The 24474-nt window shown below is 51.2% G+C and overlaps 1 protein-coding gene across 4 annotated transcripts in view; it reads left to right on the top strand.

Annotated features, from left to right (window-relative positions):
* Positions 1 to 24474, top strand: part of Grik4 (glutamate ionotropic receptor kainate type subunit 4) — a 363614-nt gene that overhangs the window by 207960 nt on the left and 131180 nt on the right. For all 4 annotated transcript variants that reach the window (XM_048795923.1, XM_048795924.1, XM_015489727.2 and 1 more), the window contains 4 exons: positions 2410 to 2507; positions 7061 to 7226; positions 17449 to 17627; positions 21751 to 21804. In XM_048795923.1, coding sequence (XP_048651880.1) covers positions 2410 to 2507; positions 7061 to 7226; positions 17449 to 17627; positions 21751 to 21804 — 497 coding nt within the window. The remainder of the gene's footprint in view (positions 1 to 2409; positions 2508 to 7060; positions 7227 to 17448; positions 17628 to 21750; positions 21805 to 24474) is intronic.

The following is a 24474-nucleotide window of genomic DNA, read 5'->3' as shown; positions in this document are numbered from 1 at the left end:
GACTCAGACAGCCTCGCAACAGAGTTCACACGCATGATGACCTTGCCACCGGTGGCCTTGTTGAGTGTGAGATGCTAGAAAGAAGGCCCTGAGGTCACATCCAGCGGGTGCTTGGAACTTGATTGTGTAACCAGGCCATAGGTTAGAATATATGATCATCTGGGCAGAGAGAAGGCAAGGGCAGCCTTCAGATAGAGGGCGGCCCAGGCAAAACCTAAATTTAGCAGATGGGAGAAGGAAGAGGAGTCAGCAGAGGAAACGATGCTCAGACAACTGGGTGAGCGTGAGGACTGGAGGGAGTCGTGAAATTCCAGCGAACAGTGCGCTCGGCAACAGCAGATGCTGCACAAAGAGACCTGGATGAGGACCAGTAACTGGTCATGGTGACCTTGGAGAAAGCGGATTCTAAGGACAAGGTGGGCTGTAAGGGATTGATAAGAGCTGGGTGACAGAGTGGCTGCAGGGAGTCCTGCAGATGAAGTAGGTGGCTGTGAGAGGGCAGGATGAACCCTGGACAGGGTCCAGAGGCTGAAACCCAAATGCTGGATTTGACTTTGATCAGGTGTGTGACCTAATGGGAGTCACTTTGTCCCTCAAGGATAGTAGTTCCTATTGGTAAAGAGGAGGTAAGAGTCCTAGAGGGGAGACCCTCATAGGGATAGATGGGGTGACAAACTGAAAGCACCTATCAAGCCAGTTAAGAGTTAGGCAGGCTGCAATCACTCGATGTCACTTGCAAGAAAATAGCTTAAACCTAGAAGAGGCTGTCAGGGCTGAGGCCTGGTCCTTACTTCCTCTGCCCCTGGGATGGTTCTGACACTTAGAGCTGATGAGTCCCCCTCAGGTGTCCTCTGCATGCAGACTCGGGGTTGGCTGAGATTTGGGAGGTTGTGGGGTCCCTGCTGGAGCTGCAGCTAAGCCAAGAGGAGGCCTGGAAGATGTGAAGTTGGTGTGGTCAATTGCCACTCTGGGATTTGACCCCACCATCTGCCTTGCTGCCTGGGTGCCATTCCAATGATTGCTTGGCCGTGTTGGCCAGTGGTTAGGACTCTCACTCAGGAGAAAGAACATCCGGGGGGCAGGTGTGGCTTTGCAGCTGTCTCAAGAAGCAGCTTCCTGGCCCAGAAATGGCTGCCTTACTCCTAATGTGAAGTGGGGGAAAGTATTTGTGAAATGAAGCTTTGGGCTTTGCAGACAAGGATGTCCCGTCATGCATGGGGAACTTTGAGGCGTATTCTGACAGCAGAGTCTCGGTTCTGATGTCAAGTGCCTGGACAGAGAATGAGCTCTTGTCCTCTCTCTTCACGTTTCCCCCACTTTTCTCCTGTCCTTCCTTTCTTGGTCTCTAACATTTTAATGTTCTAGATCCTTCCTTCCTCTTCTGACCATTCCCACCCATTCATGCTTTCATTGGACAAATGTATACTGGGCACCTACTGTCTAGAAAATGTGCTAGACACTGAAGAAATGAGAAGCGGCAGTTTAGAAATAAGCATGGCTCTGTTCCTGCAAGGGGTTTGAAATCTAGTGAAAGGAGTCTGGCGCCTGCTCCTGGGGCCCAACTGGAAGCAATAAACCAAAGTAGACACAATTGCAAGTGTCTTAGAATACAGGCACAAAATGGGGACCTTGGAAGCCCCAGGCCTGGTTAGTTCCACCTAAATAACCCAGGAAGGACTTAGGAGAAGGTGGCATTTGAGTTGACATTTGACAGATGACTGCCCAGAGTCCAGGAGGGAAGGGCACCTTCCCAGCGGAGGCAGGGCGAGGTCACAGGTCTGCTGGTGGGTCAGGACAGTGGCTGACGTGCTAGGGGAGGAGGTGAACAGAGGAGCCCTTGACAGTGGGGCCCCCTCTGCCTTTCATTCTCTTTTGGTTCCTCCTATTGAACCTGCTTTCTTGTTGTCTGTCTGCATCAATCCTGCCACCTTTGTTCCCTGTATTCCCGCCCTTCTTCCTCCTCCACTCTGGGTAACTGGAGGTGTGACCACTCTGGGAGCTGGGCCCTCCATCTCTGCGGCACATGCCCGGGCTGCCTCCACCCCACTGCAGACCAGGCCGGGAGGGCATCTCAGGTTTCCTCCATTAGCCTCTGTCCTTCGGTGACAGCCCAGACGATTTATATACCCGGCTGCCTGTGGCCGTATGTTGTCATAACCTGGGTCATTTCCTCATTTAATACTGCCCATAAACTCCAATAAAACTGTCCTAGAGCCCAGTGGTCCAGGGGGAGAAGGAGGGACACTAGGTTTGGAAGGGTTGGAGAGGGGCTAGGGCTGAGGGTGGGTAGAAGGTGAGAGGTAGCCGATGCAGATTGAAGGACTCAAGCCTACCACCCAGGGGGCAGCTGAACCAAGCGCCACCTGATGGGTGCCTTGCTTCCTTTCCTGTCCCTACCTCTGGCTGCAGTGTGTCAGATCCTCCCCAAGGGGGTGGTTGCTGTCCTGGGACCATCATCCAGCCCGGCCTCCAGCTCCATCATCAGCAACATCTGTGGGGAGAAAGAGGTGAGTACTGGGCTGGGTTGAGGGGATATCTGCAGGCTAAAGCCTGGGCCTGGGCCCCATAGGGATCATGGATTTGGAGGGGCCGGAAGGGCCCATCAGGACTGGGTTGGGCATGGCATGGTGGCGTAAGACTGTAAAGCCAGTTGTTCAGGTAGCTGAGGTAGGAGGGTCACAGGTTCAAAGCCAGCCTCAGCAACTAAGCCAGGCCCTAAGCAACTCAGGGAGACCTTGTCTCTTTTATGGCTCAGTGGTAGAGTGCTTGCCTCACATGTACAAGGCCCTAGGTTTGATCCTCAGCACCACATAAAAATAAATAAATAAAACGACATAGTCCTCGGTTGAGCTCACTTTGCTCCAAATTATTTTAATAGGGGAGCCTCAGGGGAGATGTTTGATAATGGGATTTTCAAGCTGAGCTCCTGATTCTTAAGAGTCCCAAGGTGGTGTCTCCAGTGGCCTCTTGGTGATGGGGTGGAGAGGCTGGTAAGTGGTGGTGGGGAAGGAGGCTAAGAGGACAGAAGTCTGAGCCCTCCAGTCCACGTGGCCAGCTCTGTGGTGATCTGTTCATCCATTGGGATTCTGGGGTAGAATGCCTTTAGGGGAAGGCACTGCTACATTTTATTGCAAAATATAAAGTTTGAAAGCCTCTATTTTATATTTCTTGAGAAAAGGGGTTTTATTCTGTGTTCTTCCCTCATTCACCGATTCCAGCGTCTGGTCTACTCCTTCAGGCAGGACAGTCTTCCTGGGCGGGGGAGGGGAGCTCCCAAAGTGTTGAGGCGCTTTCCTCTGGTTCTAGCTCCAAGAGAGAATAATGTGGGAGGGGCAAGTTTCTGAGCACCAGCCCCTCCCTATTCTGTCCACTCTCCTCTCCTTCTTCCCTGGAGAAGATGGACTTGGAACTTCTGAGAGTCTCTGTTGCTGGCATCTTTCTACGTCCTTCCTGGAGTCCGCCAGTCCTTCCCCTTCAGCTGTATCTGGGAGATGGGCAGCAGGTGGCCCCTTAACCCCTCTCTGCTCCTACGGCCTTCCAGCCAGGTCCTTGGGGGCAGCTGCAGCTTGGTGCAGAGGCGCAGGAGGGGCCAGGGGAGGAGCCTAGGGAGAAGGCAACACCTTACATCTGCGTTAGAGACCTGGAGCCTCGGGTTTCCAGAAGCTTCACTTCTGGCAGGTCCAGCTCTTGGAAATAGGAGGGGACACCCCCTAACTGACAGACTGGATGCCTCCCCAGGAAGCCACCCCTGTAGAAACGGGGAGCTGTGGATAGGCTTCTGCCTGCCCCACATCCTCCTGGAAGCTACTCCCTTGAGGTTATGATCAGAGGGCTTGGGAGTCCCTGAGCCTTTGTGCAGAATATTAATCCTCCCTGTTTGATGAGCCCTAAGAATTGCTATCAGCACATTTGGGTGCCTTGCAGCCCCAGCCTGGTCCCAGGTGGTCTTGCTCCTCCAGGGGCAGGCTTGCCCTTCTGGCCTCCCACTGGGGCCATGCTGACAGCTCCCCATCCCCTTCCCCTCCCACACCTAGAAGAGGACTCTGGCCAGCCCAGGGCACAAAGCAGCTTCCGTCCCTCTCAGTCCCTTCCAGCATCTTACTGTCCTCAGTCCAGGAGTTTCGCTTGATATTTAATTGAAATCTTTCTGCCATGTTCCAAACAATAGCTCAGATATGTGGCAGGTCATTATTTCAGCGGTGGCTCTGATCTTCACCAGCCGAGGTCGCCAAGACTTCTGCTTCCCATTTTTTCTCTCTCTCCCTTTCTTTTCTCTTCTCCCCCATTTCTTTCTTCATTGGCTCTTTCTGTCCTCCCCACAAACCCACTTGAACATGACCTCCTCGTGGGAGTCAGTGCCTCTTCATCTCAGCCAGCAGATCCCTCAGCTCCATTTGGCCTTTGGGGCCCAAGGCTGAGCCCCTCATTTGCAATGTCCCACCTTGGCTCTGTGCCAGGGACCAGCCTGCCAGGCTGCACTGCCCAGGGAGCCGCCAGACGGTCACCCCTCCTTTGTCTGGTCGTGTTCCTTCCTGAGCCACCTTTCCTCTCTGTTCAGATTATGCATTTCTTTTAATATTTTATGAGGCCGAACAGCCTTCCACCGATTCCCTCTGGCTCTGGGGAAAGCGGTGGACTTCTCACCCAGGAGTCCATCCCTTTAAATGCTGCTGATGTCCCTGCAGCCCTGGCGACTGGCCGCTCTCTGCCTTGATGCTCTCTCTCCACACCTCCAGGACGACTTCCTGGGACGCATTTGCAATTGCAAATCGATTATGGATTGATCTTCTTAGAGAGACAACTGGCAGGACGGGCAGGGTCCTCCCTGCCTGGGCATGCCGAGCAGCTGGCTGCCTGCCCCGCGGCCTTTGCGGTGCCTTGTGCTGGAGACCCCTACAGCTCCCCTTCCCAGGGGCCCCTCCACCCTTGGCCCTGCACTCACAGCTCTGGGATCTCTGTGGGAACTCTGACCTTTGGGGGAGAAAGGAAAGTGGAGGGAGAAAAGGCATTGCCGAGCTCTGAGGATCTGGTGGGAGAGAGCTATTCCCATCCGCTCTTCATCCCGACATCTCATTGAATCTTCCAGAGCTCTTCTTAGGAAGTGCCTCTGGCTGTCTCCGTCTGATTGAAGTGTAGACAGGTTAAGTGGTTTGCCCCCAAATCACACAGCAGGACCTAAATGCAAACCCAGGGCTACAGTCTCCAAAACCTACGCTTCCTTCATCTTCCTGAAGGACTCCCCCACCAAACCAAGACTGGAAACCATGGGTTTGTGGGTCTCCCTAGGGGCTCTGCACTATTGGAGGTGCTTGATGCCCAATGCCCTAACGGGTTAGCTGCTACTGAAAATCAGCAGCCTTCATGGCCACACCAGGAGACCTTTTTTGCCAGAGAAGCTCAGATGTCTAAACCAGCCAGCACCCCCGCCCCCTGGCCCAGTCTTGAACTTCATCTTGACCCTCTGTAACCTCTTTTCCTGTCAAGGTGCATTTGTTCTTCATTCGAGATCAACTGTGTGGGATGCAAAGTGTGAGTGGGGAGAAAGGCCCCTTATGACACAGGCCAGCTCCTCTCCCGAGAGTCATCATTCAGGACTCGCTGGTTCTTGTGAGTTCTGTGCCCCTGCTGAACAAAATATGGTCGTGTTCTCTCTGAAGTTCAAGGGCTAACCCTCATTGAATTCAGTAATTCTTCTCTTTTTTTTCTCTCTCTCTCTTTTGGCCAAATCAAATCTTTATTCTCCTTCCATTCCAATTTCAGAAGAGTTCTAGTCTCTGGCCAACTTCTCCCCAAAACTTAAAAAGAATAAAGAAGTAGATTTCTTTTCTTTTCTTTTTTTAAATTTTAGGTACCAGGGTTTGAACTCAGGGGCATTCAACCACTGAACCACATCCCCAGCCCTATTTTGTATTTTATTTAGAGACAGGGTCTCACAGCGCTCTTGCTGAGGCAGGCTTTGAACTCACGATCCTCCTGCCTCAGCCTCCTGGGCTGCTGGGACTATAGACGTAAGAAGTAGACTCTTACATGGACAATCACAGCTCCCAGACTCCTGGCAGCACAACCTCTGGGCCAGGCAAGGCAAAGAAAACTTCTGTAACCATTTCTAAATAATCTAGTCTAGAATCCAACCAAGTCACCATCAGAAAGTTCTTCCTGCTGTCTACTTTCAACCTTACTGACTTTAACATTGGGACAAACTCCCCCTCCCCTTCAGCTCCTCAGCATAGGGTGACAAGGATGATCCTGGCAGAGTAAAATCAAGGTGGATGGCAGCTTATTACATTTTAACTTCCCTATTACATACCAGATAGCCCAAGCTGACAATAAAGCAGACACTGCAGCCTGTTAATATCTCTTTCCCAGAAAGAGAGGCAGAAGGCAGGGCAGTGCCTCTCAGAAATGTCAGCAATAGATGCAGACAGAAGCCGACACTGTCCTAATGAAACCAGAGCAGGTATTTATTCACAGGAATCCATCCAGAGGCTTCTCCATGGTTTCTCTAGATGCCGGGCCTCGGTCCCCACATATGCACAGGGCCCCTCCTGCCCTGCTGTCGCCCTGGACATTCACCCAGGACATTGGTTGGGAGCTGGTTTACACACCTGTCGACTGGGCTAAGGGGCTTCTCTCTTGGTCCCCAGGGGAGTGTTCCTCTCTTCTGCCATCTCTGCTCTGCTTTAGTAACTACAAATAAAATATTATCAGGGCCAGGATTTCAAGACCCATTTGTCTCTGCCCAGCAGCAGGCCCTTCTTCTGAGGATAAAACCTCTTCTTTTTCCTTCCCAGTTTGGCAGACCCAGCTCCCGGCTCCCCGTATCTTTACACAGGTCTCTGGCCAAAAGGTTCCTGGTGGGGTCCTGGCAGGGATGCCATCTTGTCTCCCTCCCCCACCCCTGGACCCCTGTGCTGGGTCCTGTGAGCTCCAACTCTGCTGGTGTGCACACAGGGTCGTGTCCGGGGACCTTCCCTCCACAGCCTGGTCCGCCCCTCATCCTTCCCTTTTTACTCACTCATTTTGGATGCTCCTTGCTGCCCATTTTTGCTCCTCCTGCCAGGTCCCTCATTTCAAAGTGGCCCCAGAGGAATTTGTCAAGTTCCAGTTCCAGAGATTCACAACCCTGAACCTGCACCCCAGCAACACCGACATCAGCGTGGCTGTAGCTGGGATCCTGAATTTCTTCAACTGCACCACCGCCTGCCTCATCTGTGCCAAAGCAGAATGTAAGTGTCCCTAGGCTGGATCCGCCTCTAACAGGTGGGTGGATCCTGTTGATCCTCTCCTGGCTCCCTGTGCCCCTGGCTCCCCCACCAGGAAGGGAGGTCTCTCTCAGATCCCAGGCTGATAACCAACAGGTTCAGGTGTTCGTCCACGTGTACACCTGCGTGCGTGTTGGTGTGTGTGTGTAAGACAGAGAAAGAGCCCATGGTCCAGGTGTACCCTTTGCCAGGACTCCCTGGACATGGCCAGAACAGAAAGGAACTAGGTTAGAGGGAGACTGGCCAATTGCCAAACCTTTTTGCATCTGCAAACTCAATTCCCACATTTTCAGCCTCATTGTTAAGGAGATACAAAGAGAGAGAGAGAGAGGGAAAATATAAATTGAATGCATTTGTACTTGATGGGTGGAAGAGCTTCTTCCCCTGGAGAGCAGGTTTTGCTGATGGAACAAGGTCCAAGGTCAATTCCTGATAAAGCATTTTTTTTTCCGCAAATGCAGGCTTTGGAAATGCACTTTCTGTGACTCTCAGACAATTTGTGACATAAATTTAGTGTTTATGAGATTTAGCTAATTTAAGCCCACGCCTCCCAGCAAATTGGAGCGTCTGTGTGTTTCTGCAGCTGCACCCACATGCGGTCAACAGGTGCCGGGCACTGGCTTGCACTGGGAACCAGTGCTTGAGCCTGGTACCTGTGGCCTGCCCGGCTTTTTTACCCTGCAGGTCTTCCTGGGCTGCGCTGGTAGAGATGCTCCATCTTGGAGCCGGGCTCCCTTCTTTACCTTCTCAGAACTACTCAGAGTTCTCAAGTCTTCCCCGCATCCTGGAATCCCGAGGGCACCCAAAAACAAAAGCCCCCTCCCCATGATGGTCAGGACCACCTATGTCAACACCTGTGTGCCTGCTTGCCCCGGCACGTGTATTCATTCATTCATTCGACACAATTCCATGGGGTCTTTACTTTGTGGTACTCAAGAAACAAGTCACTGAGGCCCAACTCTATGCTTTATGTGTACCTTGTCTAATTATTACAACCACCCAGTGGTTTGGGAGGTGTTGGGATCCCCATCAGAGGAAGTTGAGACCAGAGAGGTGCAGTGACTTGCCCAGGGTCACACGATTTGAGTAGCAGGGCCCACACTCAGATGTCGGTCCTCTTGCTATGTGTCCGGAACTTCTTCCAGAGCTCTGGAGTGGAGGCAGAGGAGACGTGACCCTGCCATTGGTGGGAGAAGGCACCCAGTAGTTTGTGGTCAGTGTCAAATGTGCTATGTGGCTAGTCGAGGAGCCATCCTGAGCACAGGGTGACAGGAAGGGCTTCAGGACCAGGGCAGGGCTTCAAATGGGGCTTGAAGGATCAGGAAGATCTAGGTCAGTGGAGAAGTGAGATAGAGTGTGCCCGACGAGGGGGGGAGGAAGCAGGCCTCTGGAGCTCAGAGGCTCTACTGAAGTGGAAAGCGCCTGCGGAAGGGGTGGGGACCCTTGAGTGGCAGGTGAGGGAGCATGGACTTGGTTCTGCATCAACTGTAGGGACTTAAGGCCTCTCCCCTAGGAATGTCCTCTGGGTAAAGGCCATTCCAATCATAGGCCCACCCTCAAGGAACAATTAGTTTGGGGCACTAGTTTTGGGAAACCTGAATCAGACCCAAGGATCTGGGGACTCTCAGGCTTGGAAACAGAAAGGTGGTTTCGGGTCTTTTTCAACAAGCAGCTCCTAAGAGGAACCCATGAGGTGGGCATGTGCAAGAGCAGGCCAGTCCTTCACTTAGTCAATCAACAGGTATTTATTTACTGGCCATATTTTATGTGCCAGGCTCCGTGCCAGGCTCTGTGAGAGACAGAAGAACAGCACAGTGTCTTTTCTCAAAAGTGAAGCAGCCTTGTTGGAGATCAGGCAGGACCTTTGCACACGAAGCAGTCAGGACAGTGAAGGATGGGTCTGAACTCCTAGGGAATGCAGGTGCCCTGGAGACCGGGGTCCACGGAGGGGGCTTGGCAAGAGCTCAGTGAATAGAGACTCCAACCCCTTTATTTATAAAAGAGGAGACCGAGGGTCAGAGAGTAGCTCGACTTGTCCAGGGTGCCATAACGAGGAAGTGGTCCAGCTGGGATTTGGCCCCGGTTCTCTGGATCATAGTCCCATACACCATCAGCATTACACCAGCATTTCTTAAACTGGGTTCCCCCGGGGTTCTGTTGACCAGTGCAGTAGCTCCAAGTCACTCGAGACTCTTTGAATTTAAATCTGAATTCATTAAGATCAAATAAGACTAAAAATCCAGTTCCTCATCCTGACTGGCCACACATCAAGTGCTCACCACCTGTACGTGGCCGCCGCTCTGTACTGAACAGCCCAGGTACACAACAGTCCCATCGCGGCAGAGAGCTTACCGTACAATACCGCGTTGATGATGAGTGCTGCAGGGGCGAAGAAGAAAGTCTGGGGAGTCCTCCATTCTGTTTCTGCTTCCTGCAGATCACAAGGCACATTAGCATGGACCCTCTGAGATGTCCCGTGGCCAAACCAATTATTTACCTCATTGTCTTCCAAATGGGTTTGCCTACAAGCCCCGAAAGAATGCTGATGGAAAACTGCACAGGATGCTAGCTATTAAGAGATAGAAGGCAAGGACAAGGTTTTCCTTCAGTCTTCTTCTGCTGGGCACAATGGCTCACCAACCTGCCAGGAAGTTCTTTCTTTTGTCCAGCCACCATTCCCTCTTGCTTTTAGTTTGAGTTCTCTTTCCTCTGCTTCAGCTCTCACTGGGCTTTAGGAAATGAGTTGCTCTGTTAAAACGTGTACAAGTCACTAAGCACTTGGCTAGATACCCTTGCCTCTGGCCCAGGACTCTTTCTCTTAGAATTATGACCTTGCTTGACATTCAAACAGTTCCTTGTGGAGGACAAATCACTTTGCATTTCTGTGTTCCCATTTGACCTCCTCCTCCCCAGTCTTGCTAGAGCTGAGAGAACAGGCCTGGAGCCTTGCAGGGACTTAGATGACACCATGGGTTCCATGGAAAATCCAGGACTCTGCCTCAGGGGCTCTGACCCTCAGTTGGGGCTGCCTCCTCCACACAACATCCTGTCCCGGCCATAATCCCAACAGACAACCCAGAGCAGTGCCTGAGAGCAGAGAAGTTCTCAGGCAGAAAGGCTGTCCTGGAGGAGGTGAGGCTGTCTGTCCAGGCCCAGGGGAGGCAAGGCCACCACCCGGGGCTCAGCAGCCACCGCACACTGCTCTCCTGCTGCTGCTGCTGCTGCTGCTGCTGCTGCTGAGGGTCTCTGTCCCACCCGCCAGGGCCAGGGGAAGGAAGGCGGAACAGAGCCGGGAAGTTCAAGGGCAAAGGAGATTAAAAATCTAATCAAAGAACCGGGACTGAGGGGAGTGGGGCTCAGGGCTCTGAAGGAGACTCTCTTCCATCTTCCTTATTAATGCAGGGCCAGGAGATGCTGCAAGCAGAATTAGGAACAGGAATCTAATTCCCTTTTTCAGCCATCAAAATCAGGCGTAGCGGAGATCATTCCGTGGGGAATCTTGCCACTTATCCTCCTGTTTCCCAAAAGTAGATTTTTAATAAGCAGGTTTTAGACCAAGTAGAGATATATTGTGAATCATATTATTTTTTCTTTAATGAGAAAAAAAATGAGGACATCTGCAAGTCCCCGTTTCTAAGAGGCTGGCGAGGAAGTGAGTGAGTGGCCCGATGTGGTGGTCCTGGGAACCCAGGAGCTGGTGTTTGGGCTTCCAGGGACAGCGAGCACCTGCTGGGCTCCCCGGAGGGTCTGTTTGGTTGGGCCGCCTGGTGAGACCTTCAGGATGGCCCAGGGCCACAGGTGGGCCACGCTGCGTGTGCCCTCGCAATGGCTGTTCTTCACCTGCGTTTTTTACAAATTGGCTTTGGTGTTTCTAAGTCCTTTTTATGGCTCTGGGCCCTGTGTCCCCACATCTTGTGCCACTTATTCACTACCTGTGTGACCTGGGGGCAGTGACTTCACCTCCCCCCGGCCTCTGCTGTCTCGTTTATAAGGCAGGGATCATGGCACCTCCCTCCCAAGGTGGCTGAGGGGACATACGCAGAGTGGCTAACACGGTGTCCACACTGAGGGGGACACTGGCTACACAAGTTTTCCTTCACTGGATCCCTTTGAACGAGCCTGGCTGGGACCTGGAGCAAAAGTGAGCCGCCATTTGGTGTGATTCTCCTTCCATCCCTAGGTTCCCCAAACACAAGTTGTGGGAGCAGAGAGATTTGAACTCCAGGAGGTATCACTCCCAGGGAAGACATGTTGCCCAAGAGAAAGACACAAGATGGTGGAGTAAAAAGAGCCATCTTTGGAGTCAAACTGAGCTGTGGCACCATTTAGGAGCTGTGTGATGTTGAGCACGTCACTCCACCTCTCTGAGCCTTCATTTCCTCTGTGTGATAGGGGAATAAGGCCGTTGGGGTAATGGGGAAGGAAAGTAACTGGGCCCAGAACACAAGCCACATTTAATGACTGTTTTCCATCCTGCAACCTTGGTGGAGGCAGCGGTGGTGGAGCATGGAGCAGTAGGGTATGACCCCCAGGCTCCTGCGTGAGAGTAAGGGTGGCAGTAGTGGGCTTTCCCCAGGCCACCCCCAGGAGGCGCTGTGGGAGGCCTTTGGCTCAATGTGAACCCTCACATCTGAACCCTGAGGAGGACACAAGTGAGGAGCTGCGGTCCCATGGCAACCTGAGTGGTGGGTCAGGAGCGGGGCCTTGGAGTCAGAGCCTGGGTGGGATCCCGTCCTGTACCCCGGCTCCTCCAGCTGTGACCTCAGGCCCTGGAGCCCTCCTGCCTCCGGTGTCCTTCCTCAGGCAGTCGTGAGGGCCTGGTCAGCCATGAAAGTAGACGAGCCTGGGCCACACTGCGGGGTACCCAGAGCGGGGGATGCCTGCCGCCCTCTCTGGGAACGCTCACCTTGACATCGAGTTCTTCCCACGCCCGTCCTTGCCATCAGAGAAGGGACAGCAGGGCAGCCCCAGGCAGCCCCCAGCCCCTCTGCCCTCCCTCCGTCCTCCCCTGCCTGCCTGCTCCGGGGCCAAGCTCAGCTGTGAGGCGGGTCAAGACAGAGGAGCAGGTGGCGGGGTCAGTGGCATCTGGCAGGTGAATTTGTTCTGTGCCCCTCTCTGTCTTGGACCAGGCCCTGGCCAACATGCGCCCAGGGGAGCACAGGGTCAGGGAACATCGGCGTCTTCCCAGGGCCAAAGCTCTACATCGAGGGAACCAGGCGGCAGAGATGGAACGAGGCCACTTTATTTTTTTTTAATACAGGGGTCCTCTGTGTCCCCCGCAGACCCGGCACTTGAGCATTTGTGTCCTTGTCCTGAGGTTGTGTCCGACCCTGGCTGTGCCTTTCAGGGCTTCCCTGTCCTCCTCCTGCCTCTCCCTGTTTTAGGGAGGCCCCTGCCCCCGTTCCAGAATCCAGCCTTGCTCCCTCCTCCCAGAACAGCTGGCCTGCTGGGCTCTCATCGATCCACCCTGCTACTCCTGAGTGAGGCTAATAGGTTCCCCAGGTCCCTCTCCACCTTAGACTTGGCAGGCAACTGCTGCCGGGCCAGTGGTCTGCCCTGCGGAGAGAAGGTTGGCGGGGGGAGGTGGAGGGGCTCAAGAGAGCAGATTTGCACCCCTCGGATGGCAAATGCCCTTGGTAAATCCCTTAGTTCCATTAAACAGAGGTGAGGAGAATGACAATTTGCACCGAAACGCCTAGTATTCTTAACATAATCAAACCACACTTTCTCCTTGGCAGATTTCTTCCACTGCCTAGAATTTAAAAGTCTCCTAGTTGATTCACAGAATTAGGGAGTCTCTGGGCTGGAAAGACATCAATGTTTTTCTAGTTCAACCTCCCATGCACTGACTGAATCCCCTCTACATCAGTCCTCAAGAGGGGCTGCCCTCTACTTGACTACCTCCCGCCCTGGGGAACTCACTACCTCATGTGTGCCCGAGCAGCTTCACACAGCTCAGACTGAAGGCTCTTCCCTAGGTTGTGCTGTCTCCCTGCGACACCCATCCACTCGGGGTTGCTGGCTTTAGTCCTTGAGGCTGCCAAGAACAAGTCTACCTCGTGACTGCCTTCCGGTGATTCCCAAGGCCAGCAGCCCTTCCTTCAGCTGCTACCCTAGTGACAAGGTGACAGTGCCTGCCAGTTGCTGCTGCTTCCCTGGCCTGTTAGGATGCAGAGTCTCTTTCTTTCCCACAATCCAGTTCGTGCAAGCACTGGGCACCTGTGCCCTGGGGATATGTAGGAATGTTTGAAATGGGATTCCTACCTGTGTTAGCTTTGCATTGCTGCAACAAAACACCCGAGTTAAACAACTTAAAAGGAAGAAAGGTTTATTTTGACTCACAATTTCAGAGGTTTAGGTCCATGTCACTTGACCCCATTACTGGTGCTTTTGGTGAGGTGGAACATCATGGCAAGGAACTTGTGACAGAGCACAGCTATTAACCTCATAGGGGCCAGAAGGCAAAGAAAGAAAAAGAAGGGGGCCAGGAACAAACTATATATCCCTCAAGGGCACACCCTCAGTGACTCACTTCCTCCAACTACGCCCCACAGCCTACAGTGTCCACCCTGTCCCAATAGTCCATTAAGTTAGGAGTCAATCAATGAATTAGTCCATTGATGAAGTCAGAGCTCTCATGATCCAATTACCTTTTAAAGGCCCCACCTCTGAACACTGCTGCAGTGGGTTCCAAGCCTTCAACACAGGAGCTTTTGGGGACATTTAAGATACAAATCACAACACTACATAAAACCATGAAAGAACTCATGTATATATTTCTCATTACCATTATATATAACCCACAAATACATGATAATTCCAATTATGATTTTTCCACTTGGCCACGGTGCAGTCCCATACTATGCCGTGAGTCATAGCATCGGGTGCCCGAGATCACCAGGGAAAACGGCCGACACTCTAGCATCCTGTGTTGCTCAGCCAGGATGTTTGATAGGTTACATGCATTCAATATGTTTCCAATTTACGATGTTTTCAACTTACAATGGGTTTATCAACGTAACGTTGATAAACCCATTGTAAATTGAGGATTATGTGCATGCTATCAAGTGTTGTGTATGGCTTATAACCAAAGCTCCTGTTTTGAGGGTTAGATGATAAATCCTGCAAGAGTTGGGAGAAGGGAGAAGTAGGTGAGATTGGAGAATGGAGAGAAGTTTTCAGGGAGGAGATGGGGTGACGGGTGTTTGGGGGAAGAATGGGAATCAAGATTTGTTCAGCCCATTCTAGGTGACGGGTGCCCTTGAGGTCCTCCTGCTAACCCTGCCAGGCCACCATTCTCCTGATTTCACACACAGGGACACAGAGGCACAGAGGAGTGAGGGCATTGCACTCTGACCTGCCCAGCCGTGGGAGTTGCAGTCACCTCCCAATGCTGTGTTTTCTTCTCTGTCCCCGGTGCTCTCCAGGTTGGGCTGAGGAACAGCTTGCTGAGGGGTGGGCCAGGGAGGGCTGCCCACCTCCCCGAGGACCCACTGCCCTTCTCTCCTGCATGTCCCTGCCCTGCCTCTCTGCACACACAGAGTGCTGGGCAGGATTAGGAACCCTGCTGTTTTTGTTTAAAGGGCAGCCAAGGGCCCCAAGGAGGTGTCAGACAGGGGATTGAGCGGAGTGTCTGGGGTGCTCTCTCCCTGGGAGCTTAGTGTACCTGCCAGTTTTAAAGGGATGAAGGGTCCCTGGGCTGTCTCTGTCAGACATCACCATGCTGAGCATAATCCTGCTCTCAAGCCCCGGCTTCCCTGTCTCGTCCCACTGAATTTCATTGCCCATCTGAAGAATCCCAAGGGTTTTGGCCTCGTTCCCAGCCAGACTCTGAAGATTCTCTGTGCTGCACACAAGGACCTGTGGAGCTGGCCCTCCCATGTGTCTCCCCAGCAGTGGGGCTGCCATAACCCCAGCATGCACAGGAGACCCTGAGGCCCCAGGAGGCCAGCTCTGTGGCCTCTCCTGGCCTCCTTATTAAAAGTGCCTTTGGGTCAGGTGTTCCGACTTTTGTCCAGGTGACGGTTTGCTTTTGGCATCGTGTTTGAAGGGAAGCTGTGGTGAATACCGCCATCATCTCACTTGTGAGGCAGAATGCGGCAGCCCCACAGAAAACCAAGTGAACTCAAACCGCCAAATAAAATAGGGACGTGATTCACACTTGCCCTTGGTATAGGTGCCATCCTGGACTCTGAGCTCCCAGGGGTGGGGACCTCATCCACCCATCTCCCCTGCCTTATGTCTGTCTTCGTGGTGCCTGCCACTTAGGACAGGTCAGTAGTAAGCAGTGGATATACGCCAGCTTCTCTCCCTTCTCTGTGTGGTCCTGCGTCAGAATGGGCGTAAGTAAATGCAAGAGAAACGAACTTAAGACGGCACAGCCCACTCCTGGCCTGTTCCCCGGTCCTCACCCTCTTATGCCATCTCACAGATGAAGAATGAAGCCGTGAGGTTAGAAGACGGGAGCCCGTGCTGGGGGGCTGCCAGAGGCAGTGCAGCGTGGCAGGTCTCTGTGGGGGCCCTCTTGGGGGCTGAGAGGAAAGGCCAGTCCCACGTGGTGACGTGCCCAGCGGGGCTACTGAAGCCTCTTTGTAAAGATCTAGCCCTCCCAGGCCTTCTGCCTCCCTGCCCTTTCTCAAAACCAGGGACAGGATGATTAGGGTTTCAGTGTGTTAAAACAAAAAGACCCCAGCCCCCAACAAGTTGTAGCCTCTGTCCCTTCATTCCCAGACGCACTGTCCCTCACCCCCAGGTACTCTGCCTGTTGCTACCTGCTTGATTTGTCCTAGGGGGTGGCCTAGTCTCATGGGAAGAAGGTTGGAGGCACATCAGAAAATGAGAATTCGGGTTCTACCGGTGTCCCTGCATTCATGTAACTTAGACAAGCTGTGCCCTTTCTCTGCAACATGAGGAGGTGGATGGTAGCTTTTTTAATGTCCCCTCCCACTATATTATCTTTTGGACCTCAAGATTCAGAAGGGTGCAGGAAAGAATCTTCAGGGTTCTCTCTTCAACACATCGCCAAATGGGCCAGCGTAGAAACAGGCAGTTTGGGGACCAGGACTGGCAGTTCATCCACAGCATGTGAGCTGAGTTGCTCACCCTCCTGCCTCTGTCCTCCTCTGAACTCCTGGTATCATGATATTCCATGGATTTCTGTGAGGACTTACATGAAATCAGTCATGTAAAAATTTTAGCACATTAGCTGGAACATAAAGGTTCAGTAAATGTTACTCACGTCATTGCTCGGGGAACAAATGCCCACACTTCTCTTTCCATTGGGATTGAGACCACTGCTTTTCTGGACAATAACCCTCTGGCTACACATCTACCCTACCCCTGGACTATCTTTTCAGAGCCAAGGCAGAATTAGCACACACTCCTCTCAGTGATATCATTCTGGGCTCTTCTTCCTACCACAGCCCCAAGCAGCCAATAGCTGGGGGTGGAGGGTGGAAGAAGAGTCCTCAGCAAAGGATTCCTTTTTTTCCATTTTGTTCTGGGCCCCGATTCTTGCCTGCTGGAGTTAGTTCAAAGCCTGTTCTCTTATGATCATCATAATGCCTGTCTTAATGCAGCCAGGAGGCTCTGAGGAGTTCAAAGGGTTTTGCCAGGCCTTTTTTTTTTTTTTTTTGGTCTGGAGATCTTGAGGGAACCGCTTCTCCACCTCTAAAATGCAAACAGAAGCTTTTCTAGAGCCTGATGTCCCTTCATGCGGTTTCCAGGGTCCTAGTGCTTCACATGCTCCCTAGTTTGGAGTTCACACACCCTGAGGCTCCTGCTGCTGTGATTCTCACTTCTCAGATGAGGAAACCGATACCGAGATAACTGACAGGTGAAAACGTCCTAGAAGTGGGGAAAGAGACCCTGGCTGGGTGGCCTCTGAACCCAGTTCTCAGCCCCTGGGCACACTGCTTAGAGGGAAGGGTTGGGGACTCTCACCCCACCTGACATTCCAAGCAGGCCATTCTCCAGGGAGCTGGGGACAATGGGAGCTTAGGACATTCTTTTTATTTTAGATGGGATAAGAGAGGCCAAGAAACCTGCTCACGTCATGATATAGCTCCTTAGCACTAGCCACAACCCTACTTCCTGCCCAAGTCACCGGTGTGTCCTGTGTATGCCCAAGCATCTGTTGGGGCAGGTCTGCAGAGCCTCAGGGACTTCCTCCTCTCTCCCTCTCCAGGCCTTTTAAACCTAGAGAAGCTGCTCCGGCAATTCCTTATCTCCAAGGACACACTCTCGGTCCGGATGCTGGATGACACCAGGGACCCCACCCCGCTCCTCAAGGAGATCCGGGACGACAAGACAGCCACCATCATCATCCATGCCAATGCCTCCATGTCCCACACCATCCTCCTGAAGGTGGGAGCCGGGCTGGGTGGCTGGTGGGCATCCTTCTGTCTCCTCCCTCCTTCCCTCCAGCATCCCTGCTCCCTGGCTGTTCTTCAGCCCTGGGCTGGATTGAACCCTGACCAGCCTCTCTGTGCTCCTCTTTGAATGGATGGTTCCTAAAAGTTGAAAGGAGAAAACAGGGTGATGGGTGATGCCCTAAGAAATAGCTAACAGCTGGTGAGGCAGGGCAGCAAGCTTCTAAAACACCAATGCTAGACCTGCCAGGGCCCAGGGGAGAGGTCAGGGTTCCTGGGGGGATCAGGAGTGGGGGTGGTGCACTTGGGGGACTCCAACAGAGACTGCTGGCCAGACGGCATAGAAACAGCTCCACATTTTGACAAGCAGGACCGTCACACCAGTGTGTGTTGCCCTGTCTTTAATCCTGACACCGCGTTCAACAGTTTACAAAGTGCTCCTGTGTAATTTCCCAGTGATGAGGCAGGTGTGTGGTGCTCATCCTATAGCTGAAGAAACAGAGGCTCTGAAGACGAGCAGATTTGTCTGCTGCCAGTCCTGGGAGGGGCAGAGCCAGACTGCTTGGTCTCCTGCCCGCAAGGCAGGAAGTTTCCCCGATGCTCCCCAAGACAGGGGGCAGCTACCTGGCCCTGAGTCAGAGCATACACCCCTGGGAACTAGAACGCATGAGGCAGGCCAGCCCAAGAAAGCGAGAACTCAGGTGGCTGAGGGCCATGGTGGACATGCTGGACACCATTGGGCAGCCGGGGAGTCAGCTGTCACCGGTTCCTGGGCTGGTGGTTGGGGTGGACATACTACCTCAGAGAGAGCCGCCTGCTTCTAGGCCGGCAGGCCATCTCTTCCCTGGCTCATCAGCAGCTCCCCCAACCTCTCAGGCATACTGGCCTCTTCTAATGCCATTTTAATTGCACATTTAAACACAACCTGCCATCTTCCACTGGGGGAGCCAGGCTCCTCGTTAACCTCTGCCAAGCTGTGAGGACCTGGTGGACACTCAGATGATTGTCTCTTCCTCTCCCTCCCTCCTTCGCTCTTGTCCTCCCCTCCATGGCTAGTTTTTGTCTGAGACTTAATAAGAGATTTGAATGAGTGTTCCCAGTACTGAGGGCTGTCCCTTCAGCCCGTTGCTATAGTAATTTTCCACAGCACCAAGTCACGTCTGTCCATGGTGTATACCCAACGCACACTCTCACACACAGACATGCTCTCCAACACATCATTTCTCTCTTTTCTTTATCTCTTTCTTCTCTCATGTCTGGACCTATCATCAATGAAGTCATTAAGGATGGAAGCTCTTCCCCAGGTCCCAGGAGATGAGAGACACAGGGTGAGGGGTCTTTCTCAGGGAAGGTAGGAGGTTCGCTTAGTAGTTCAGTGTCCTCCAGCCCCCATGTGGAGAGTGTGCCTGAACAGCCCTCAAGTGGGAGCCTTAGAGGGCAGACCCCTGCCCCTGAATGTTCTGTGGCTCCTAACATACGAAGTTGGGCTCCCCTATCCAATACCATATGACTAGTTCATTGTTGACATTTTGGAAAGTACAGAAAGCACATAGAAGAAAATACAAATCATTCATAATCCCATCCCTGGAGTTAACCATTCCTAAATTTTGATGTCTCTTCTTTCTGTTTCAGTCACATTCCCCGCCAGATTATTGCACAAACATTTTTTCTGTAAATTGATTTTTAAAAAACTTAATTATGAGCTATGTATTTTGCCCATGTTGTAAAATATATTTCTACCAATATTTTAATGGCTGTGCCATTTCCTATCATATAGACGTCTCGTAATTTATTTAACCATCCCCTTATTGTTGGAGAGATGGGTTGTTTCCAGTCTTTTGCTATAATAAATAGTTCTGGGTTGCACATCTTTGTACATAAATCTTGATGCAGTTCATGACTATTTCCTCTGTGTAAATTTCTAGAAGAGGAACACTGAATTAAGGTGTGCATGTTTTTAAGGACATTGAGATGATTTGCCAGATTGCCTGTTGGAAATCTGTTAACAGTTTACACTTATATCAGCAGCATGTAGGTATCTTATTGCACCTTGCCAATACTAGAAATTGTCATTACAAATGTTTTGTGGGTTGTCTTTTTGCTTTTGTTTTTAGGGTTTTTATTTGGTTGGGATTTTTAATTTTGCTTTTGTGGTCATGATTTCAAAGAAAATTCTGCCTGTAGTGACCTCATTAGCAAACAGCTCTGCTGGTGCCTGTGGCCATCTTTCGTGATACCCCTTGACCTAAGCTTCTGTGTCTTTGCAGCCAAACTGATCAATGAGCAGCGAGTTTCAGGAAAGCCTCTTCTCTTTGTTCCTATTGGACATCCTGCTGGTCCCAGGCAGGCCGGCCTGGCCTCCCTCTGCCCTGGGGTTCTCTGTTTCTCCCTCCAGGGGGCATCCATAGAGCCTTCGTGGGCCTAAAGGAAGATGGACTTGGTGTGGGAAATGGGGTGTGCAGAGTGCACACGTGGTCTCTGGGAGCCCCAGAGTGCGCCCGGGGGCCTGGCCTCAGCTCTTGGCTGTCTCTTGATATCAGGAGGATTTGCAGAGTAATCCCCTACTTTATTGAGTAGCTGTTCCAGCAACAAGCTCTATATTTACCCAGAAATCAGGTCTTAAAAACCAAGGATCTCTTGTCTTTTATCTCTAGGATAGCAGATTTCACAAAATGAATTTTAACCATCCGACCCCTTGTCGATCCCCCACACAGCCCGTTCCTGCAAGCAGTGGGCTCAGGTGGGTCAGGTCCGGCCATCCTCTCCAAGGCAGAGAGGACATGTAGCTTTGCTTGGAGGGAGAAGGAACCTCACCATGAAAGCCTTGAGCTCCGCTGAGCCCCCAAGTGATCCTGCCCTTGTCACTAAGCCCTGCTGTACTTTAGCTTCCCATTGTGATATGGTGACATAATCCTTAGCCAGTTCCTCCTGGAGCCTGAGCAGGTTCCGGTAAGAATGCTCATAAAGTTTTTGGAGGTCCTTGAGAGATAAACACCACGTACAAGGAAAGTGCAATCATCCCTGGTCTTGTTTCTCCCCCATCCACCTCAACAGTCATGACAAGAACTGTCTCCCAGTGGCCCCGGGCTGCAGGATATATTATGAAAATCTAACCAACTGTCAGGAGGGATGAGGGCCCTGGAGAGAGCCAGGCTCATTATTTACCTGATCTACTTGTCAGTTTCTGTAGCACCTGTCACCCTCAAAGCCGGGCACACTGACAGAGAAGGTTGGCTAAGGGGTATTTCTGATGGGTACAGAGATCAGACAAAAGGGAGGCTGTTCTGAAGTTGCAGTTCCACTGTGAATGAGTCTGCCCGTGTGCTGTGATCAAGGGCAACTGGTTCCTTACTATTAATAAAGGACCAAAGTGGGCAGATGATTTGCTTGTTTCCTAGGTTATTATAGACTCAGAATACTCTTAATGAGTTTCACCTGCATTCTGATGGGGGTGAGGTTCATTCGCACAGTCTCTCTTACCTACGCCATGGCCCTAAAAGATTGGGTGTACAGTTCCATCCATAACATTGTCCTCAAAGGGGAGTAGAGTTTGGTTAAAAGCACTGAAATTAGGCTGCCTAGCTTAGTTTCATCTGTTCCATGTATGAGACTCTTGTATAAGTTATTTAGCTTGTTTTCCTTTTGGTTTCTTCTGTTATGAAATGAGGGTGGGGGAATGTAATCATGCCTCCCCCCCCCCATGATTGACCCCTATAGAATAGTTTATAGAGCCTGGTATCTAATGGGTAAATGTTAGCCATTGTTATCATTAATATTTGTGGAGAAAATCATTCTAGGCTATTTTATTATTTGCTTCACTTTATGTAAAGCCACTTTGGTCCCCACAGTATCCCCTTAAATCCATGGGAGTGTACACCAGCTACTGTGGGTGTCATGGTGGGGTTGGGGGATGGAGGCAGGGAGACCTTTAGAGGCCAGTGTTTCTGTGTTCCATCATCCAAGATTCAGGGTAACATAAGAACCTGTCAAGAGATCCCACTTTGCCTGGTGCTGCAGGGTGGTGGCCAGACAAAGGACAGATCCTTGGTGCCCTCTCTGCTCATTTGCTTCCAGTGAGTTTTGTTTTCTTCTCTAATCTCCTTCTCTTTACTTTGCAGGCAGCTGAACTAGGGATGGTGTCAGCCTATTACACATACATCTTCACTAATCTGGTAAGAAGTTTCCACAGCTCACCTCTTTGGTATAGAGAATTGTCAGTGGTCGGGGTTAGTGGGTCCTGATGGGACCTAGGAAATGGGGAGTAAGTGGAGAAATTAAGGCAGAGGAGCAGAAGTCAACTAGAGCCAAGGCATCTTGGAAACATGGGAGTCTGAGAGCCCAGTGGGATTCTCATTCTAATGATTCTTAGCCTCAGAAAAATGGAAATTTGGGGACTTTAATGCCTCCATTTGAATGCCTCTAGCTACTTAGCACTGATACCTTGGGCTGTATCATGATGGATGGGCCTTGCTGGTAGGTCCGGTTACTGACCTGCAGTCCAGTCTCTACATCACCAGCTCCCCATGATAACTCAGAAGTACAACACCGGGGTGCAGAAAGTATACATGTCTTATAGTGGTTTAATTGGATGGACTTCTAGAAGCAATCTTATCCAAATCCCCTTATTTTACAGATGAGAAAGCTGAGATCTGTAGAAATTTTACTGAGTCAAGGTTTAAGTACTGGCTTTCCCAAATGCCTACCATGTGCCCTTCAACAAAACACTAAGCTTTGGTGTCTTTATCTACAAAATGGAAGTATGAACAGCAACATCATTGAGCTGTTATAATTTTGAAATCAGAGGATTTAAGGCAGATATCAATTAGTTGAAAGAGCCCTGCTAAGTTAGAGAGCAGAATTCAACCTCACAGCTTGGTATTTTCGACTTTAAAAAGAATAAGCTTACTGAGAAGCAAAGACTTTCTTGCTGAAAGTGTGCAAGAGGGTAATTTAGGAGATGGTGCAGTCTCCTTCCCTGGACATAGGGACTAGATCTCCCTGCGGTGTATAGGAGCCGCCTACCTACGGAGACGGGCGTGGACTCTGAGATCCTTGTTCTTTCCTAGCTGTAGGTGTCCATGAGCAGCCCTTTCTTGGGCTTCTGTGGACTATTAACCTTGAAGCATACAACAGGCCTTTGCTCTCAGAGTTGAAAGAGATCTTAGAGGTTTGCCAGAGAGTCATTCCCCTTTGCTTGAACTCGAGTTTAAATGGCTGGTTCAACACCGTCTCAAAACTGCCTGTGCTATGGTTGGAATTGCTGATTGAAGAAGACCACGCTTGTTATGTGTTCATGGCACAACGAACTTTCTCCAAGGAGCACACCTGTGTAAGCAGCTCTTGCATCCAGAAATAGAACCTCACTAGCACCCTGAGGCCTACTTTCACGCCCCCCAAACGTAAAACAGCACGAAGGCCTTGTTTGCCACTTTTTAATTTTTTTCCTAACACTGCTGCTGTAAATCAGAGCATTAACATGTAAAAGGGGAGACAAGGATTAGGCTATTCCCAGAGCAATGCAAAAGCATTTGCTTCAAGTAAAGAGGCCTCTGGGGCGGCCTGGGCAAGTTGGCAGAAGAGTAAAGAGAGATTAAAGTACAGTAGGGTTCCATTTGGGGAGCCTGGGAGATGGGGAGGAGGAGGGACAAAAGGCAGGCCAGGGTCTGCAGCGCTGTGCCAGCCTGCCCAGGGCAGCTCTCTCCCGCCACCAGGCAGCTGCAGCAGAGGAGGAGAAAGGCTGCAGCCAGGAGTCACTGGGTCGCTTGGCAGGGGGAGGGAAGGAGGCCAGTGGTTTGGAGGGGAATCAGAAATCAGATGGCGCTGGGTACAGTGGCACTCTCCTGTAATCCCAGTGGCTCCAGAGGCTGAGGCAGGAGTTCAAAGCCAGCCTCAGCAATGGCAAGGTGCAACTCAGTAAGGCCTTGTCTTTAAATAAAATACAAAAATGGGCTGGGATGTGGTTCAGTAGTCAAGGTCCCCCTGAGTTCAATCCTGAGGAAGGAAGGAAGGAAGGAAGGAAGGAAGGAAGGAAGGAAGGAAGGAAGGAGATGGAGAAGCTCAACTTAGATTTTTAAGAAGATGTCATTCTACCTGCTCTGACATGGTGGGGACGTTGGCATGTTATCTAGTAGAAGAAGCACTGGCCTGTGACATCAGGGGACTCAGGGTCATGTCCCCACTCTGTCCTGTTCTCTCTGAAAGAGTCAACTCTGCCCTCAGAGCCCCAGTTTTCACATTTTTAAAATGGGTATAACAACCTTACGAGGTTGCTGTGAGGATTAACTGGAATTCTGTAAGTAAAAACGCGCATAAATCATAAAGTACTATATGCTCTGAAGTGCTGTGTTTTTCAACATAGCACTATAATACTTTCAGTTTTCAAAGGACTTTCTTCCTTTTCAGGTGGGCGTGGAGCAGAGAAGCTCCGAGAGATGCCTCAGTCTGAGAGCTCTTTGAACTTGGAATTAACAGGAATTTCATAGTTTGTGAGTTTGCAAGGGAGAAAAACCAGAGAATTAATTATATGAGTGATGCTGGTTGAATAGAAAGAAAATAGAAACAGAAGTATTGCATCAAATCAGTGAGAAAATATTCTAAAAGCTCCTCATTAGTGCCTTGGTTTTATGGAAGAGTCAGGGTGGTAGCAAGACTGAAACACTGTTTTGAGCTAGAGAAGGAGACACTTTATAGAGCGCAATGAGTCTGTTATCTTTTGCATTTATCCAGCTCCATCCCCCAAACACAGATGCCGCCTGAGCCTTGGTTTTTATTTATTTCTTCTCTGCATTCCTTAGGGATCCCCATCATGATCCATCTCTCTGAATTCTGCCACATTGATGCAG

Source organism: Marmota marmota, unplaced genomic scaffold, assembly GCF_001458135.2.
Source record: "Marmota marmota marmota unplaced genomic scaffold, marMar, whole genome shotgun sequence".
NCBI classification, from domain to species: domain Eukaryota; kingdom Metazoa; phylum Chordata; class Mammalia; order Rodentia; family Sciuridae; genus Marmota; species Marmota marmota.
The sequence above is the reverse complement of the archived record's forward strand: the minus strand, read 5'-3'. Positions and strand labels throughout refer to the sequence as shown.